This window comes from Drosophila tropicalis, unplaced genomic scaffold, assembly GCF_018151085.1.
Source record: "Drosophila tropicalis isolate 14030-0801.00 unplaced genomic scaffold, ASM1815108v1 contig_769, whole genome shotgun sequence".
In the NCBI taxonomy this organism is placed as follows: Eukaryota; Metazoa; Arthropoda; class Insecta; order Diptera; family Drosophilidae; genus Drosophila; species Drosophila tropicalis.
This window is the reverse complement of record NW_027173256.1, coordinates 497,254-518,920: the sequence shown is the minus strand read 5'-3', so window position 1 is coordinate 518,920 and position 21,667 is coordinate 497,254. Positions and strand designations below refer to the sequence as shown.

At 34.4% G+C, this 21,667-nt stretch overlaps 2 protein-coding genes across 2 annotated transcripts; both read right to left on the bottom strand.

The window, feature by feature from the left end:
* Window positions 1-10,082: 10,082 nt before the first annotated feature.
* On the bottom strand, window positions 10,083-20,024 carry geko. Its single transcript, XM_068293550.1, has 3 exons — window positions 19,294-20,024; window positions 11,767-11,959; window positions 10,083-10,437 (listed from the first exon to the last, which is right to left on the bottom strand). The coding sequence occupies exons 1-3, from the start codon at window positions 19,553-19,555 to the stop codon at window positions 10,251-10,253; spliced, it is 642 nt and encodes a 213-aa protein (XP_068149651.1). The 5' UTR covers window positions 19,556-20,024; the 3' UTR covers window positions 10,083-10,250.
* On the bottom strand, window positions 13,402-14,721 carry LOC137579758 (odorant receptor 98a-like). Its single transcript, XM_068293563.1, has 3 exons — window positions 14,628-14,721; window positions 13,546-14,033; window positions 13,402-13,476 (listed from the first exon to the last, which is right to left on the bottom strand). Exons 1-3 carry the CDS (start codon window positions 14,719-14,721, stop codon window positions 13,402-13,404), a joined length of 657 nt encoding a protein of 218 aa, XP_068149664.1.
* Window positions 20,025-21,667: the final 1,643 nt, after the last annotated feature.

Genomic DNA, 21,667 nt, shown 5'->3' with positions numbered 1-21,667 from the left:
GCCAATTTAGCCACAGAGTGTATTATATCTGGCCGTGTAGTCAACGCCAAATACAATAACGAACCAATGAGTGATTGATAGCGTGTCTTGTCCACCTGACCGCAATCATCGCTATCGCACTTCGTCTGGAACCCAACCTCTAGAGGAGTCGCGTTCGGCTTGCAGTCCTGCATACCATATTCATGCAACAAGCCTTCGATGTACTGCTTGTGGCCTATGGAGACATTGCCAGTCTTGCCATCTCGCTCGATTTCCATCCCCAAAAATGATGGAGTTCACCGCCGTCGACCACATCAAATTCGTTTGATATGAGCTGCTTTATGTAGGCCACGTCGTCTTTTCTGGTACATGCAAGTATAAAATCGTCAACATATACAACAATAATAGATAAATACCCATTGACTTTGCTCGTGTATATACACGGTTCGCTTGCACACGGAACGAAACCAATCTTCAAAAGAACGCTATCCAACTTTTGGTTCCACTCACGCCCACTCTGTTTCAAGCCGTACAACGATTTATGTAGCTTGAGTACACGCTTGGGATGATCAGTATCGACAAAACCTTCAGGTTGTCGCATATAAACGTCATCTTGTAGCTCACTATTGAGGTATGCTGCAGAGACATCCATCTGGTGCAAGTGCATCTCGTGCTCCACCGCCAACGCAATCACCAGTCTGATTGAGGAATAACGTGCAACCGGGGAAAAAGTTTCCTTGTAGTTAATTCCATATTGTTGACCACACCCTTTTGCGACCAATCTTGCCTTGAAGCGCTGAACTTTGCCACTCTCATCTCGTTTGGTGGTAAAAACCCATTTACAACCGATAACCTTTTTGTTTGCAGGAAGATCAACCAAACTCCATGTCCTAATGTTTTCTAGGTTGTCATACTCCTTCTGCATTGCTGATTTCCAGTTTTCCGACTGCTCTGACTTAAATGCCTCATTTATACAGGTAGGAACAATGACGTCTTTCGCATCTAGTACATTCAGCATATTGTACTCTCTTCGTGGACGACCAGCACGCCCAGTGCGAACAATCTTTGGTCTCCTGGCCCTCTTCGGGTATATGGTTGCTCCTCCTCAGCATTTTCTTCGTCACCACTTTGCTCATCAACAATTGGAATTTGCTGCTCCACAGATTTTTCTTGGATTTCATCATTATGCTCGCAATCAAGTTTTTCACTTGGCTGAAAGATTACCACATCTGACTCACATGATGATTCTCGACCGTGCTCCAACTCTTTCATGAACTTGTGCTCCAAAAACACGACATCTCGGGATACTACTACGGTCCTTTTGACAGGGTTGTAAAGACGATAAGCCTTGGCAGTCTCGGAGTAACCTACCAAAATATGCTGCTTCCCTTTCGCTGAAAACTTGTTCTTATGAGTTTTATCTAAAACAATAGCTTTCATACCAAATACTTTAAGATGAGATACGCTTGGCTTTTTCCCATACCAAACCTCGTATGGAGTATTGTCAGGCAAAGTTGCAGTTTCTGCTCTGTTCCGTAAATATGCAGCCGTCATTATCGCCTCTCCCCAAAAAGGATTCGCCAACTCCAGCATGCACTATCATGCTTCGCGCCATCTCCACCAAGGTTCTATTTGCGCGCTCCGCCACACCATTTTGTTGTGGAGTGTGGGGAACAGTGAGTTGTCTTTTTATTCCATGACTCGATAAGAACTGTTCAAATACATCGCTCAGGTACTCGCGACCGTTGTCGCTTCGTATGGCTTTTATACGCTTACCCGTCTGATTTTCTGCTAGAATTTTGAAATCTTGGAATTTCTGGAAAATATCGCTCTTATTCTTTAACATGTATACCGATACATAACGCGATTTATCGTCTATGAAAGTTGCAAAATAGCGCGCACCACCTTGTGACGCTGTACGCATAGGTCCACAAATGTCTGTATGAATCAAGCCCAACAATTCCTTTGAGCGACTTTCCGAAAACTTCGGAAACTTCTTAACGCAAATTTTACTTTTTGCACACGTTTCACATACAAGGTCATTTGTACTACACACTCTAGCATTGAGACCATAGACCATATCCTGCTTAATCATTTTGTTCAAACTATCGAAATTTAAATGTCCGAATCGATCATGCCATTTCACCAGCTGATTTACATTTGCTTCTGCAGCAAAAACTGTTTTTGTTTTACTTTCAAACAAAAACAAACCGTTGTGTTTCTCTGCGATCATTAAATCACGATTGTTACTGTCTTTAACGAACACTTTGTTTTTGACAAAAATTACTCTTAAGCCATTTTCTGTTGCTTTTGATACCGAAATAAAGTTACATTGTAAGTCTTTTACATATAGCACGTCAACCAACTCGATCGTGATATTTTTGCATATTAGTTCCACTGTACCGCAACCTTCGGCTTCTATATAACTGTCGCCTGCTAACTTGATTTTCTCTTTGTGCTCACGCATACTCGTGAACATTGATTTGTCCGCACACAAATGAGCTGTAGCCCCGCTGTCTACACACCACGCATTTTTCGACAAACCGATTCGTGTTCCAGAAGTAGAGAGCACCGAAAAAGATTTTTTACTGTTCTTTTCGCTCGCGTTGTCTTTTCTCTCTTTCGAACTACACTTCGACGCGAAATGCCCGCGACGACCGCACAACCAACATTCAATGTTTTTTGGTTCTCTCATTGCTTTGTTCTTTTTACCGTTTTCTTGACGCGACGAATACATTTTATTCTCACTTTTCTCGGCTACTTCGCCAATCTTGCGTCTCTCTCCCTCTTCAAGCAATTTAATTTTTAGAGCGCTTAGCGATGGCAACGAGTCTCGCGTTTCTATGGCAACTACAAAATTTTCGAAATCATCACTTAAACTTGCCAACAAAATTATAACGAGCATTTCATCAGGCACTTGTTCCTGAATTTCACTTAACTTTTCTACGACATTAGAAAAATTATTCAAATGCTCTCGAATACTGTCTGTAGCCAACATTTTAGAATACAACAATTGCTTAAACAACTGTATTTTTCTAGCCGGACCGGAGGGCATGTGAATCGCGGACAACTTTGCCCATGCCTCGTTCGCGGTTTTACAATGTTTTATACCGTTGATCTGCGACGGACTTACGCACAACAAAATACTTGCGAGGGCTTTCTCGTCTTTACTGTCAAACAACTCCTTTTGTTCAGCCGTATCAGACGCCACTTTTTTTTAACCGACCACATGTCACCGACCACAAATCAGAATGAATCAACAGACTTTTCATCTGTACTGACCATACACTATAATTTTCACCATCTAGTTTTTCGATTGAAAATTGTGTACTCATCTTGAACAAATTAGTTAATCACAAACTTTAATTAACAAAACGAATCTCTTACAAGTCTTTCCGACTAACCCGCACAGTTTTACTTTCTGCTGCCTGGGCCCAGAACCTATTCGAGTAGAGGTTTATTAGAGACTAAACTTATGCATAAGAATATTCGCTGCAGCGCAGGCAGCGAGAATAAGAACGTAAAGCAGAAATGAAAGAATGTCCGTTACAATTCACAGATCGGATCATTCTAGAATAATATGAAAGAGATAGACATACTGCGGTGGTTATATACATATTTTAACAAGTGGCAAAGTTCAGCGCTTCAAGGCAAGATTGGTCGCAAAAGGGTGTGGTCAACAATATGGAATTAACTACAAGGAAACTTTTTCCCCGGTTGCACGTTATTCCTCAATCAGACTGGTGATTGCGTTGGCGGTGGAGCACGAGATGCACTTGCACCAGATGGATGTCTCTGCAGCATACCTCAATAGTGAGCTACAAGATGACGTTTATATGCGACAACCTGAAGGTTTTGTCGATACTGATCATCCCAAGCGTGTACTCAAGCTACATAAATCGTTGTACGGCTTGAAACAGAGTGGGCGTGAGTGGAACCAAAAGTTGGATAGCGTTCTTTTGAAGATTGGTTTCGTTCCGTGTGCAAGCGAACCGTGTATATACACGAGCAAAGTCAATGGGTATTTATCTATTATTGTTGTATATGTTGACGATTTTATACTTGCATGTACCAGAAAAGACGACGTGGCCTACATAAAGCAGCTCATATCAAACGAATTTGATGTGGTCGACGGCGGTGAACTCCATCATTTTTTGGGGATGGAAATCGAGCGAGATGGCAAGACTGGCAATGTCTCCATAGGCCACAAGCAGTACATCGAAGGCTTGTTGCATGAATATGGTATGCAGGACTGCAAGCCGAACGCGACTCCTCTAGAGGTTGGGTTCCAGACGAAGTGCGATAGCGATGATTGCGGTCAGGTGGACAAGACACGCTATCAATCACTCATTGGTTCGTTATTGTATTTGGCGTTGACTACACGGCCAGATATAATACACTCTGTGGCTAAATTGGCGCAGAGAAATTCAGATCCGCACAAGGAACATGAGGTTGCAGCCAAGAGGGTATTGAGATATCTAAGAGGTACCTCAGATGTGAGACTCCATTATAGCAAAACTGGTGTTCCTATCCACTGTTTTGTTGATGCGGACTGGGCTGGCGATTGCAACGATCGGAAGTCGTTCACTGGTTGGTCATTCCTTATTGCTGGAGCGGCGGTGTCATGGGAATCAAAGAAGCAAAATCTGGTTGCCCTCAGTAGCACGGAGGCCGAGTACGTAGCACTTTCTACAGCAGCCAAAGAAGCGATATACATCAGAAAGCTGATCAACGAGATGGGATTCGGGCCGATGGCGAAGCTGATAATTTATAGTGACAACCAGAGCGCACAATGTCTTGCTAAAGATGCTAAATTTCATTCACGTAGCAAGCATATTGAAATAAAATATCATTTTGTAAGGGAAATGTATAAAGAAAATGTAATAGATATCAAATACATTCCCACAGATAGTATGACCTCAGATATATTAACAAAGAACTTATGTAAGGTCAAACATGTAAAGTTTACAGAAATGTTGGGATTAAAATAATTTTTGTACAAGATAGACTTCGCGTTGAGAAGGAGTGTTAAAATATGTATATAACCACCGCAGTATGTCTATCTCTTTCATATTATTCTAGAATGATCCGATCTGTGAATTGTAACGGACATTCTTTCATTTCTGCTTTACGTTCTTATTCTCGCTGCCTGCGCTGCAGCGAATATTCTTATGCATAAGTTTAGTCTCTAATAAACCTCTACTCGAATACTTCTGAATTACAATTTCACCCAAATATCAATGCAAGAAGACGAAATGTTAAAAAAATATATTGTAAGAAAAGAAACAAAAGCTTTTGAAAGCACTTATTTTTTTTCAAACATTTTTTTAATCTAAGTTATTCAAGTGTATAAAAGAAAGAGAAAAATAGAAGAAATAGAATAAAAATATTTTACCAAAAATTAATAACATTTAAAATCAATAGAAAGTCTGGATGTTGGCGGGGCTATCCGCTGCGTTTTGTTCGAATTGTTCATATATACTTGGACTGAAGATCATAGAATTAAAAGGAGAACTTTTTTTTCAACTTTTGATTAATCATACATTTAGGTATGATTTACAGGTAAAAATCTATAAAGAGTTTTTCAAACATACCAAAATTGGCGTTGTTCAAAATTTCGGGATAATGTGGCGCATCGGCGGTAATACCTAATTTTTATTTAAATTGAAAAATTTCCCAATAAAATATAATTATTCTTTATTATTTATAATACTTCCTGCGCTACCAATGATAACAGTAATTCATTTGTTCATCCGATTGGTTAAGATCTTTAAAAAAGACTTTCAATCTCATCGCTAGGTATTTTATAAAGTATTCTGATCCAATTAAAACAACCAGTTTTATTTAAATATAGCTATGATTTCGATGCGCCATTTCGCTCCATCCCAACATTTCAAAGTAAATATTTCAATATTGGATGAATTAAGTTGAAAAAAACCAATACCAATCTACAAATTAACGCATTTTTAAATATATTTCAGTTAACATCGATCAAAATAAAAAATATTAACAACGTTTTTGAAACATACCATACCAGAATACGTTTTAGGAGTGTCCTAAAGACAAGTGTGTCACTATCCAGATCGTGATGTTATACATATGTATACCTATGCAAGTATGTATGTATATGTAAGGCATTTTCAAGTGTATTTAATATTCAGCATAGCATAGCTTATTTTCTGGTTCAGAAAGTTTTCACACCTTCTTGTTAGAGGTGAAGTTAACCATAACAAAAATGTCAATATTTCAACAAGATTTTCATGCTTATTTTATTTTTAAACGTGGACCCTTTTAGGTATTTTTGTAACGGTCTACAAGCTTAAGCCTAAGTAACCCAGCATATACAACATGTTATAATATCGACTTATTAAATCATACCAATCCCAAAAAATAAAGCTAACTATTTGCATTTGTTAATTTCATAGTTTGGAATCGGATACAAACACAAGCAAATTCTTCATTTAACCGCTTGTTAAAACATATTTTAAATCAATTAAATCATATTTTCTTAAAACACTTTTCGAATATTTATCAAAAGAACTTAAAGAAAAAGAAAAATTTTATACATTGTGACCTTGCAATTTATCGTTACATAATGAACTGGTTCTTTAACAAATCTATGTTCAGCTTTGGTCAGAAACACATTCAGAAAATTATTTGTTAAGCTCTATGATGTTAAGCAATTAACACAATTTGAGAGATAATTTTTGTTTTTTTTTTTTTATTTTTTATGTTGCTTTGTTGGCTATTTACCAAATCAATTGTCAGAGGAATGGTTCGATCTGTGGAGCACGTGATCTTAGCCATGGATTTATCTTAAATTTTTTTTTGTTTTGCGACCAAACACAGGCAATTGAAAATTGGATATTGTAATAAGAGAGAGAGAGAGAGAGAAAGAGAGATAGATGAGGAAGTGAATGGAAATCAAGGAAATCATATTGAACGGTAGAGTTCAATAAATATGTATGTTAAGTTAGTCAATTGATCGATTTTCGAGCTTAGAGAAAAGTAAATTGTGGTTCAATCAGTCAGTTGGTCATTCAGTAGCGAGATGCGTTACGGGTTTATGGTTATAACGGTTATGCAACATGGAGCGGCACTTGTTCACAATGCTGCCACATTGCACCTCTATCAAGTTTGCATTGAAACTCTCATTAACGCTCTCCCTCTAGCTCCAGCTCTCTTTCGCTCTCCCTCTTTCTCTCTCTCTCTCTCTCTTGTGAATTTATTTTTTTCATTTTCGAAGCACTTGGAATCAACCTAGTTTCGCTTGTGCATTTTGTATTGTATGAAGCGAGCTTGCATGCATTTTCCAGTTTTCTTGTTTTTCCTTATTTTTATTTTGTGGGAGAGGCGGAAATTAAATTGACAGAAAATGCACCTGCCAAAGTCTTCTTTTTACACTTCCCGCCCCCGTCTTAGTGTATGTTTTTTTTTTTTTTTTTTTGGACTGCATTGCATAAGCAACAAACAACAACAGCAAAAGCAACAAGTACCAACAACTTGTCAAACGTCAGACCAAAATTTTGAAAAATTGGAACAATCCCAAACAATGAAAGTGCACACGCAACTAGCGTAACAACAACAACAACAACTAGTTAAAGAGAGCTGACCCAATTTCCAATTTGATATTAACAAATTGTTTACCTTTATTTTGTTTTTCTCTTTTTTTTTTTTTTGTTTTTGAGTCTTTTGCACAATTCGAAAATGGAATCGATTGCCAAATGGAACGTGTTTGTTGTCATTATTTTTCGGTTATCGAGGTGCGAATAATGTTTAATGCAATATTAAACACACTTGCATTCAAAACGGGTATTACCTAGAAACTTAACCAATTTTTCAATGTAATATATATTCCAAGCATATATTTTATGCCATGGGCCAAAGTGTAGGAATTTTATAATCCGTAATGTGAAAGCTGATTAATAAGTATATAGAAATACAATTAAAGTGTAATCTTAATAATCGCATCTGTTTTGTTTATGAAAAAGAAATTATATTTCATATTTTCCAGATTTCATTTTGTTTTATTTATGAAAACTGATCATAAGAGTATTAATGTCTTCGCTTATAACCAAAAATCGGTGTGGCTCTGTGTCATTGATTGATTTATAATTCAAGGAATTTGTCAACAACAAAATAATATCATCTAAAAATAAAGATATATGTATATGCAAGGGTATGTATGTATGTATGTATATATCTATTGTATATTGACTTCTTTATAGATTTGTTTACATTCTAGAATTTCTAGAGTTTTGTTGTTTTCTTTTATTTTAATTAACCAATAAATATGTGTGTCATAATTTCGCAATTTCGTTCAGATTCTTTGTTTTTTAGTTACTTCTATTGTGCTTGGAATTTATAATCAAGCTATGCCCAATGCCATTCGGTCGAACGATTCAATGTGTGTGGCTCAAGTGAGGTGCATATGTAGGTACATATCTGTATAAGTTTAACACCGAAAAGTATGCAATGCAAATCATATCAATTGCTTAAATTTTTTACTAATTTTGGAAAATTATCAACTTCGTTTTAACATTCGACGTGAGCTGCTCAAATAGCAGTACTTGTTACTGGTTAGAGCCTTTTCTTTCTTCTGGTATAACAAATGACTTTCAAATTGACAGTGAAAATGTTGTTACAAGTTAAGAGAATATTAAACACAATCTAAAAAACCTTTTGATCTGTCGTATAAATTACAACGCTTGACTTTCACTAAGCACAAGTTAATGCAAATTATTTTTAAAAACAAAAAACCTGACTAATTGAGAATGTTTGTTAAACTTTAAACACTTTATATAATCTCAATATGCAAAATTTGAGCTATTGAAGCATATCGAAATAAGTGAATAAAGTACATTGTATGGAGAAAATCTTGAAGATAATTATAACTCATTATGCAAATAGTATTGGAGTTATAAAAATTAGTTTTCTGATCACCATTGGCATAAACTTTTTTAAAGTTCACTCCTTTCAAAGAGTTCATTGTGAGACAGATAATAAGAGAACAAGGCGCAAGTTTAAATAACAATAAAAATAATAAGAGACAGAGGAACTATAAAGTCTGATAGGTAAATAGATTAAAAATCATGGTAAGAACTTATGGACAGATTAGCCAGTTCAAACAGTTCAACAAAAAGTATATTTCCTGTCTGATCACATGAAATGATAGAAGTCGGTCTATAAGAGGTCATATACACACAGACATATCAGAAAGTTTTAACCGACACACGAAAATGTAAATGTTCAATAATAGTAAAATCAAAGATATATTTTAAGTGTGATCGTATGATACTTTGACCGATATTGAACAGATTAAAAGATAAAAGCGAGTCGAAAAGATTTATATAAGCACGGAAGAACTTGCAAACATATCGTACATTTCAAACAGACATACGAAAATATGAATGTTCGATATATTTAAAGGCAAAAGCATCTCTCCTGTCTCTTTGCCAGAGATAAAGCTTATTAGAAGATCCAAACAACACAAAAAGTTACTCAAAATATCTTATAATATTTTTGTTGTTTTATATTTAACATTTGTCCAGACTTGGACAATGATTAAATTCGATGAAAGCTTATAAAACATGACATTCACAAAAGTACAATCAAAAAGCGAAGCCGCAGAAGGGTTCATCGGGAGGGTCTTCAATCATCATCTGCTGAGACGGAATCTTATAATGTATAAACGATTTTGTTTTGAAACAAACATCACGTTAGCTATAGCTAATGTTGCTCCAAGTAGAATTAAAGTTCAATTATTAATGCATTTTCTAACAGCAATTAAGTGTTAAGACTTTAAAATGCTGCTTTTGCCCTAAAATGACTCGGCAATATTTTGCAGAGAGAACGTTCATTAAAACGAACAATAATGAAAGCGAGAAAAAAAAAATACATTAGGTAAAAAAAAATACAAATTTATTTACAATTTGACACGAGCATCGAAACTTAGATAATAAGTACATACATAAGAAAACTATAATTTAATTGAGATAGAGACTAGTTACACTTAAATGACTACATAGGATCGAACCATCGTATAATAGTCTAATGTATTGTATGTATATGTATTGATCACTATTATATATATTAGAAATAGTCACATACATCAGTCACATTGCTCACGTAGAAAATGATGTCTGGTTTTTGTTTTAAAAAATTGTAAATCTAAGAGATAGTGAAACATTTATGATACAATAGATAAACTAATAAACTAGTACTTAAAACTATGCTTGATGATCACAACATAATGGGTTATTGTTTTAGCTTTAAACACGCACTTTATAGCTCAATTTCATTAGTTTCTTTGAGCTAATTGGACAATTTGGCCAGAGATTTGCACAACCCATTGGTCCGCTTAGATTATCGCCCGTATAACGCATCAGTTCGCCCATATGAGCAGCAAAATACCATTTACTTGGCGGCATATTCATCATCCAGGGCATTGTGGGTGATCTAATAAATTTGACAAAAAGAAAACGAATAAAACAAAAAAAAGATAGATGGTTAGTAAAAAAAAAAAAAAAAACAAAGACGGAAGACAGATGACGGAAGAGATTTGCGCACAACTGAATAAATACCACAAATACCTACTAAATAATTATTTGTTTTTTTTTTTTTATGCGCTTGGTTGCCTTTTGTCATATATAAAAACAAAACACACATTTTTCCGTTTAGAATTCTCTCACTAACTATACATATTATGTATAACTGCCATTCACCTTGCCTAATAGCTTTGATATAGTAAAAAAAAAATAATTATATGTATATAAATTAATTTTTGTTAAACTCAGCTTAGTCGAGCTTAGCTATTACATGATGGTGTATGGCCTCACCTTCGATTCTCAAGTGCGAGGTTACAACGTTCAACGCGATTTAAAGAAAGAGACAGACAGAGAGGGTAAGCAAGAGAGAGAGAGAGGTGACCAGCTCCGAGTCTGTCTAGATTTTTTATGTGAGGTAGGTTAAGTTATAAAACAATACTCTCTGTGTGTAGTCTATATAGAAGCAAAAAAAAAAAGGTTCTCTCTCTTTTAACTAAGTTTAAGTTAATATTTATTCTCGTCTATAAATAGAACTTTGCTTACTTTAAATTTTAAACTTTGAAAATGGAATTAACCTAAACGGTTCTATTGTGTGAGTCACATGTTGTTTTTCATTTAAATATTTGACTTATTCACACAAGGTGACACATTTATGATCTCGGGTGAAATTGAAATTTTAGAATATACTCAGAGAGAACTAGTTCTTAACTACTTTCTTCACTAAAATCTATACTCTTTTTCCATCCTCCTCTCCTAATTACATTTTTCCCTTATAATTTGCTAAGTTAAAAATCATCATCTATATATAAAATCTTCTAATCATATATCTCTAAACATTCAACTACCGTCAAATTATCCTCCTTCATCATTTGTTTTTTTTTTCATGAACTACTAAGATATCTAATCTTTCTTGATTAGCTATTCCAATTGCCTGTTTTAAACGAGTTATAGTTTCTTTAGGTTCATGTTTAATTTTCCGCCTTAAAATTGTTGAAATGTTTCTTGTGACCCCTTCCAAAAACAATTCAAACCAAATATAATTTAGTAATTTAAACCTAACACATGTCTCATAAACAAAAAGTTTAACCTTAAAGCAGGCCCAAGTGGAAAGAACTCTGCAAATGACCCTTACGCGTTTTAGTAATTTGACGCAAAAAAAAAACTAATTAAGCAAAAAGATTCATAAACTTAAGTTATGTATTTAACCGTTTTGCTATTATTGTTGTTGTTTTTAACTTACCTGATTAATCTTAGTAGCTCACGCTCTTTTTCGCTTAGTTGATATTCAGGCTTTGAGGCCAATTCGCATAGCATTTTTGGTAGGCAAGATTCTTTGATGGTATCCGTCAATTGGGATCTTGTCTTGAGATTAGCTGCTCCACCCGTCAATGGTTTCAAGGCCGCTGCAGCTGAGAATTCATTAAAATCGTGTTCTGGACACCAACCAACACAGTCACAAAACAGAATATAAATATATATATTGTTGAGAAATGGTTTTCAATTAAATTAGGAATGGCATACAACTTCTTGTTTTTGTTTCTTTGGAAACTGCGCAAAATTCAACGAAATACGAAGGTCAAATTAAACCAGCTAATAATAATGAAAGTGATCTTGTTGATGAGTAATAAACTCATTCGTTTTGAGAAATGAATTTTAAAATTAATACCAGGTGGAGACAGAGAACAACAGAAACTCATTTCGATCAGCTGTGGCTACTAATTAGCTAGGCTAAGCTAAGCTAAAGCTAAGGTGTTCGAACAAGGCCAAGTTAATGCATTGAACTTTGTTTATCAAACTATACTATTTGCCTAGTCATTCGGCTAGCATTTAGTTAATTGATGTATACGCAAAAATCGCCAAAGAATATGCATTATGATTTCATGGAATTCTATTTTGGAATATATTTTTTATTTATTTTTTGTTTTTCCTTTGTGCTTCTTCACGCACAATTTATTTATTCTTTCTGCTGATGACGTATTAGGAAATCCTATTGGTCAATTCTAGAACTTTAAATGCCGGAAAACTACCAAAACATGTAGCAATCCCCTCTCACAACAAGACGTAGGGTCTGTCTCAATTCATTTTCGCTTGAACCACAGCAACCGATCAATTAACTAACTAACTAGTTTTGCGTTTGCTTAATTTATGATATTTTCTTGGGTGTTGCTGTGTGCGTGTGTGGTTCTTTTCTTGTTTCTTTTTATTATACTCTTGCAATAAAGGTATATAAATTTTGGTCAGAAGTTTGACACGCATAGAAGGATGCATCCACAACCAAATCAGTCTACCCATTCTTAATCAGTACGAGAAAACGTTGGATATTGTTGACAAAAAACAACTTGTTGAAAATTTGGCAAAGTTATAGATAAGAAGTTATTTGAGAATATTTGAATTAACGCACCATCATCATCATCATCTTTATCACCGCAGCAGAGCATCTTATGGATGTACTGGATGGAGCTATATGCCTCTCATTCCTTTGAGGCTATCAAGAACAAAGGGGTGGGCTTTCTGTTAAGACTCATTTTTGTTAACAGCAAATCAGAGTGAAATCGTTACTATGAAAAAACCGCAACTCTGCTGATAATGTATAAATTAAGTTGCCCCAAATACAATACAATAGGAATCATTTAACCCACAACTCTAATACTCATCTGTAAATATAATTTTAAATGGACTAAGTCCAATGTAGAACAATCTAGCTGAAGGCTAAAGCTTACCCAAAATTATTATGTTTAAATTAAATTATGTTTGAAATTGGTCTTGCTAAAAACAAATTGCGAATAAAGCTTTATAAGGGTTTATTGAACAAGAGATTCTACAACTTATTAATAAATATTTTAGCTTTATATTTTCACGTGAATTTTGGATATCTTTAATTTTTAATTACCCTTTCGACAATGTTCATTTGCTTTATAAAAGTCACCACAGAAAATGCAAATTTAGCCACCTTTTGGTAAAATGGAAAAAGAAAGTAAACATTCAGTTCAAGAAGAAATAATTTCTACAATAAATTTACCTTGATATTCGATTGCATGCAAATGGGAAATATCGAACCAGCCGTAAAAGTAATCGGTTGCTGAGCATTGTAAATGAATTGAATGAGAGTCGATTTATAGCGACGACTTGCTCCTATCCAATTGGAATGAAATAAAGCCAATGCTAGTCGGTCGCAATCGCATATAATTAGGTCGCAAACGTAACAAAATGGAAATGTCTGAGACATCAAGCCAAATATATATACCATACATAATACTCCAATCCAAAAGTCGGCGAAGAAAAATAGATTGACTAAAGTACAACCCAAAATAGCGCCAATCAGTAAAAATTGTACAAAAGTGTTAAATGAAAACAGTAATCGCACTAGATCAGCAAATCTGAATAAAGAGGACCAATGTGAAACTTTTTCATTTCGAGTATCATTTAATACATACTCTAAAATAAGTTTATGCTGCGCTATGCATTTAACTAATTCATCGTAGTTTTCCTGCTCCGTCTCTTCGGGATCTGTGCGCAATTGTTGAATTCTTTTTCGAAGATTTTCTAGGTGAACTCTTAGCAATAGGCAAAAAATTACATTAAAAACATCAATCAGCAGATGTTGCACAATTGCAAATGATATAATTATAACTTCCATACTGAAGGCTATAAATAGATTCATCGTGCTCGAGCGCCAATCGATAAATGGATTATAAAGTCGCCATGGTGGCATTTTATGTAAGGCTCCATTCAAAAATGATATTGCAAAATAGCCGTAGTAGAGAAAAGAATATATTATCAACATCACATTGCATCGTACAACCCAATAACGAATCCTATAACGATCCGCTTCACTCACACAGAATTCATCCAAACGCTCCAAAAGTTTCTTAGTTTTGCCGTATTTGGGTAGATATAGGTAGAGTGCTAGAATTTTTATGGATAATCCTACATCATTCAATGCAGTTTCTAGCAATGTTAAAAACTCGCCAGGTTTATAATCTTTAATGTTCTTGACACACCCCATTATCATTCCAAAAGGCAAATATATAATGCACCACAATATTACGAGTACTCTAAATATCAAGTACATCTTTCGTCCTTTCAACGGCGGCAACCAACCAACGGCAGTCATTCCATACTCGAAATAGGTAAAAGCATCTTTAGATGACTTCATATCCTGCGGTCCAGGTTTTCTTAACAACTCGAATATCATTTTTGTTTCACTTTCGATGGTAAACTTCCCATTGGTTTTCTTATGTTACTGTGGAAAATTATTGGAATCCACTAGTATTTATAACATTTACTATCGCAAAGTTTACGCAATCTGATAATCAATTAGGAACACTTGTGTTAGCTGTAGGAATTTACCCACAATTAAACAGAATTTTTGATTCAATAAACGATTTTGATACCATTCAATCATAGGATTAAATGGTATGTTAAAGCCGCCAAAACGTGTGGAACCCCATAAAGTGTATATATTGTTTATTGATCAAAAGACGAGTCGATCCAGGCATGTGCGTCTGTATGAATAGGAATATCTCGGAGACTTTGTAAGGTAGAGCCATCAAATTCGGTAGGTAAACTCGTGTGGTATGCACGGTGATCAAGGTGATTTTGAATTTCTGCAACGCCCATTTCCTCCCCCGATATTAGAAAAGAAAACTATTCTCCACCCATGGCTAGTATCAAGGATGCCCACTGTGGTAGAGGCTATTTTGGCTTCCGTGGCTCTACTTTTCGTCCTCTTAGTACAAGTTGCGAGATTGAGGTTTTGATCTTTTTCTCTCTCCTCCTAAAAAACCTCGTGTAAAGCAATAGAGGGAAAATCATTAACCTCCAACTAGTACATCCAAAGTTGTCTATCTTCTGCATATTATATACATACATATTGAGAAATTTAATATACCCGTTATCCTTATTATACACGGTACAAGGAGTATAGTCTTAATGGCCTTAAGGTCACAAGCCCTCAGCTTGGACAAAAAAGTAGGTGTATTGCGGTGAGAAATATATCAGAATGTCAATCAATACATTAATAATGATTATCCTAATTGTAACTAGTGATGACACTATTAATAATATCATTCAGGCAGCCTAAATAAGGTCCAAATGCTCCCATCTTGGAGTTAAAACGATACCATGTTTTACCACTAAATGCTATAGCTTTCAAATGACATTTGTTTTGCGGATAAATTTCAAAATACTAAAAAATGAACGAAACAAAATTTAAAGAAATCGTTTGATTTGTCAATTATTTCCATTTTTCTTCTATTAACCGTGATTAATATACGTGATTCATAATTACGTACATCCGATACGTCCTGTTATTTAATAATCGATTAATCTTTTTTTGCCATCACTAAAATTGTATCAAATTATTGTTGGTGCTTGTGTTATTTACTTTAATGCTGATAAACTTATTGACATTTTCAATATAATTTTCAATACCATTTATTTTCTTCATATCTTACAATTAGTAGGCTTCGACAAACCTTGATCTAATGCTTCCAAAACATATACATATGTATTCTTTATTTATCAACTTATGTTTTACTCCTAACAAATAAATTAAATTATGCAAAGAGGTTTTTTTCGTTTGTGTCTTCAACTACAATATTTTGTTACCTAATCGATTTTAATCAAATATGATGAGATCATATAGTAGTATTTAAACAACCTTCGTCATAGTCTACTTATTTCTTGCGAATATCTCTTCATTTCTTTCTTTATTTGTCAGTGAGCTTAAAATTTTAACAGAATTCTTGTAAGAGAGTTAGAGTATTATACAGAATTTAATTTCTGTTATCTTGTTTGTTCGTTTCCTTAAACACTTTTGGATTTTCATTGCACGTACATTTCAAAGAAATGCAAGCTCAGATACAGTTTATCATGCATTCAGTTTATCAGTTAAGGTTTGCAACTTTTTTCGGCCAGAAACGTGAAGTTCATGACAAAAAAGCCATGGAAAAACAATTGTCCATGCAGCAAAAACAAAAGAAATACACACACACACACACACACTTTATAATAACGTGCTCTATCTGAATATGAATGGAGTAGAATGGAATGGTCAAAAAGCGCTTGATGAAGAGAAACGAAACCAGATTACCTAAGCCACATTTACAAGCCATTAACACAGAAAATATGTTATTTGTAGGTAACATCGGAACCAAGTTAATATGTATGTATGTATGTATCTATAAGTATATGGACACTTTCGATTTCCGTAGAACGTAAACGATTGACGTAACCGGTTCTAGACAAGCCGGCTGGTTTCTAATACAAATATTTCTCATGCATTCTTTTTTTTTTTTTTGTTAAATCTTCTCTTCGAACTGTTTCATAAATTAAATGGCACAAATCAAGTCAAGTTTTCTTAATTTCTTGTCGTTGTTCTGTTTTTTTTTTTTTGTGTTTAACTTCCTGCTAAGTTAAGATTAAATAATGAGCACAGTTTTAAGTCTAGACAATGTGTACGAAATCGGAATATTTTAGCGTGCCAAGAAAATCAAATTGTCTTCTTGCCATGTCACTGTGATTTGAGGGTCTCCCAGAGACCATCTTCAATCAACTGTGGAAAGTTTTCACATGCAATTTCCCTTTACCTCTCTATCTCGCTCTTAAACTAAGACTCGGATTTCCGTCAAAGACTGAATAAAAGAAAGAAAAAAAAACTTGTTATTACGTGAAGTCTATTTGCTTGAGCATTTTTCCACTTTCACCTCGATGAGGACAAAAACAACTTGCATACATGTCTCTTGCAAAAGGCAAATGAAATCAAACAGTAGAGAGCAGATGTTAATGACCCTCAACTTGGGTTAACATTTGATAGTTAAATTGCCTTTTCAATGAGTTTCATTTTAATACCCTGCCAGACACGACACTTTATAATAAATTATCATTTCTCATTTCTTTGAAAAGTATCTAAAAATTTTTACTGAATTTTTTGTTTACCATAGCCATCCAGGGAATAAATAATTTATTATTTAAATCATTTTGTATATTTCAACAAGCGAATGTTCACTTTTTGTTTCATTAACAGTTTATTTGAAACATAGTTTTCTTTAATGTTGATATGGATTAAGTAAATCTTTTCTTACATTGATCATGTCACGATTTTATTCAACTTTGACTTTTATTTTCTTTCTTTTTGTACAATTTTCTTGGTCTTGGCCCTAACATTTTGTGGCATTTTGAAGCTGTTATATAATCAACAACAACAACAAAGACAAAAATTAAACAAACATTTGCTGTTTGTTTTTATAGGTTTTGGGTCTCTCTTATGTCATTTGCTTGTCATGATATGCAAATTGACATCGCGTATTGGAAAGTAGACTCAAGTTTTTGGACATTGAAAGTGTTAAATAATAGATTAATTTTATGCGGGACGCTCCTAGGCAAATGACGAGAACTTGCATAATAGTTGATAAGAGAAAGAAAAAGAAAGCATTAGAAATATACATACATGTAATATGTAGTGTACAGTAGGGACGATTTAAGTCCAAATGTGAGAAGATAAAAGGTTCAGTACGTTTCAACTGTTTGGAAGTAATAAAAAAAAATATTCACAAAATAATAAAAACCTTAATAGGTTAATGGAAACTTTTTTGAGCAGTAAAAATTCACTAAAAAAGACACAAAACAAACCTTACACAAATTGTCTAGACACATAAATCATTCAATTTGAGAATGACGAAACAACATTTACATACATACATACATATCTATATAAATAGCTACAAATATATGTTCATCCGTATATACATATACATATATACATATGTATATGTATTCTAACTTCAGAAGTTATAAAGAATTCAAATTGAATTTAAATTCTTTGCATTGAAGGTCAAGAAAAAGATGAAGCATGAATAAATCAAAAGAACTGAAAGCATTTTTTTTTAAATTTTATTAAAAATTATCTGGTAATTTCTCGAATCTATATCATATTCGAACAGCAGACTAAAGAATAAAGCTACATCGTCTAAAATTGCACATCAATACGGACCAAAAACTGCATTAAAAACAAACAAAATGATTTCTTGTTTGATTTGAAGCGAAAATTCATTAAAGTATGAATTTGAGTTGAATTAAAAAAAAATAGAAACCGACTTAACGGCATATGTATGTATGTACATAAATGAACGCCTTTATTATAGCGATTTGAAGTCAGGTGCAAATTTGAAGATGTCAATGATCAAAAATTTTTCAGGATCACGATCCGATTTGAATCTAATAGATTTTTGAAAAATTTATTTAAAACTTACAAAATAATGGTCTGAGAAAATGAAGTGTATTCAAAATCGATTTTAAGTTAGCGAATTTTTTGTTTGCACGAGAAACTATAAATCAAAAATTGGCATTTTGTTTAATGAAAATTGAGAAATGAGTATAAAATTAATATTTTATAAACGTTTCGAATAATAAACATAATTCACACAGGCAACTCAGAGTATGTCGAAATAACTGATTAACACAATTCCGGTTTCCCTCGACAAAAATATACATATATCCATTTGTATGTATGTATATGTTCAATTACATTAACTGTGGGCTTACACGTGCCGCAATAAGTCGCACCGTACCATTTATCGATATTAACCTTGATACAGCCAAATACAACAACGATTTATATAACAAAAATCGAATTCGAAAAGGCACAAAAAAAAAAAAAACAGAACACACACACACATTTAAAAACTGAGAGTTGTATTCGTTGAATTTTGCAATGATTATTGGTAAAGAAACAAAAAAAAAAATTGCTTGTCAAATTGTTACTCACCTTCACCAATATCGATTTCGGCATTCTTTTGCTGAAACTTGCCAGAGGCCGGTCCAGTTGGTGCACCACCATGAGCCACACCATCTGCGGCACTGGCACGCACCACCCGATGATGATGATGATGATGATCAGGATGCTCGGATTTAACACCACGAACACTATAGCCACCGCCGCCATAGCCAAAGAGATCACCGACGACAAGCAATGATACAATGCCAAAGATCATGAGGCGACAACGCCAGGCGGTATCCATAAGAGCCATGATCAAAATCAAAGATGTATCTTCTTTTGGCTTAGGTTATTACCTTTTTTTTACTTGTTTTGTTTTTCGTATATCACAAACTTGGCACTTGTGAATGAAAACTCAATGGCAGTCAAAAAAAATAAAAAATATAACAGCCAAAAAAATCCAAAATGAAAGTTGTGGAAAAACGAAAGTTTTATGTAGTTTTTTTGTTTTGTTTAATTTTAGTTTTTATTTTTTTTATTTTTATTATGATCAAAATCTGCGGCTATTGTTGTTGTCGTTGTTGTTGTTGCTGCTGCTATTGTGGCTTAAAACATGCAATTAAATTTGGCATTCAACCGCACATAACACGTTAGTAACTGTAAATCCACACTCGCAAACACACACAGACACAGAACAAACGAAAAAAAAGTTAAGTCCAAAAAAAAGTAATATAAATAAAAGAAAGAAAGGAAGGTAATTATCAAAGCGTCCGACTCGGAGGCGGCTTACAGCAAAACTGAAATACAATCAGCCAAATCAAGCCAAGCCAAGCCATGTTGCGCATGCCAAAGTGGCTAAAAAACAGCTGACTGAGAGACACACTCTGAGAGAGCGCACATTTTAACAGAGAGACAGCTCGAGAGAGAGAGAGTCATCAACAGTTGTCTACCTGTCGGAGGCTACCTGGCTATTGGCATTCATACTTTTAGCACTCACTGTTTCGCATTTACTCTTGCTGTTGGCGTTAATTAGATGCGATCAGCCGCGAACCACAGCTGTCCATCGCGTACCACTAACAAAACAAAAGCAAAAACAACTAAAAGTAAGTATTATATAGACCGGGCGCCGATTTGGTTAGCAAGTTTAATTACCTACACAGGCCCAGGCGAATGACCGCATTGAGGCATTAAGTGCAAGTAAAACATTCGCTAAATAAACACAGAATACTTATATTTACTTATATTCCCACGGTGTACTTTTAACATACAAAATACTCGAAAAACCCACTGTAAAAATATAAATTTATTTATATTTTTTTAATAAAAGATGCTTTCAAAAAATTTCCACTGAAATTGTGAGTAGACATCAAGAAGTAACTTCTTTTAACGAAACAAATTTTGGATTGATTTTTTCTGTGAAAAACCTCTTTAACCTTGCCAACAGATGTGTGTTTATCCATAAAATTGTTTCTAGTGAACCATGAAGGATGTTTCCACATAGAAACTCTTTTCAAACGTACCTACTCCATATTTATAATTTAAGATAGCAATCAACATTTTGCAACAAATTTCAAAAGAATTTACAATGTATACAAATGATATTTTCTAATTGCATCTACAAATTCACATTAAAAGTAAACCAAGTGCTTATTATTGTAAATGAAAACATAAATTAAGACTTTTTAAGGGTCATCAAGGTTTATAGTTCAGTATTTACATACATCCAAGTGCATCAGCAATGCAAGAGGTGACTTTCAAAATTGGTTACTCAACATTGTATGCCAAATAAGGCAAATGGAAAATATAAATGTTGCAGCCATTCTTATTTAAATGTTTAACTAATTAACACCTAGAATATTCAATTGTTCAGTGCGTTTGATAAGCAACGAGTGAGGGGTCACGTAGACCGTAATTATTTGCTTAGTCCTTTTTTCTTCAGACAGCTGCAGGTGAAAGGCAGGTAAAAGGTCAAACTGGAATGGCCAGGAATAATCGTTGACAGATTTATGATTACGACAGCTCACATCAGGCATACGAAACCACCTCAATTAACCAGGAAAAAACCAGTCTGACCCTGCCTCTAAATGTCTTTAAATGGCTGGTTGACTGATTGACTGAGTGTTGCAATTGCCTTGCAGTACAAGTACAAGAACTAGAAGCCAAGTTAAATAACCGGACAGTTTGGCACAGCATTTAACGCAATCGGAACGTGACTTGTAAGCTCAGCTCAGCACAGTCGCCAATCACCAAAAAAAAGGCAAAAACATTAAAAACTAAAAAAAAAGAGAAGAAAAAAATTAAGGTAAATTAAAGGTAATCTTGCAAACAAGAACAGCGACAACTTGGCCAAATAGCAGTTGGCAAGTCAAGTGAAGCGAGCCAGTTGTTGCTCCTGCCCCCATGTTGCTTCTAAGGTTGACCAGCC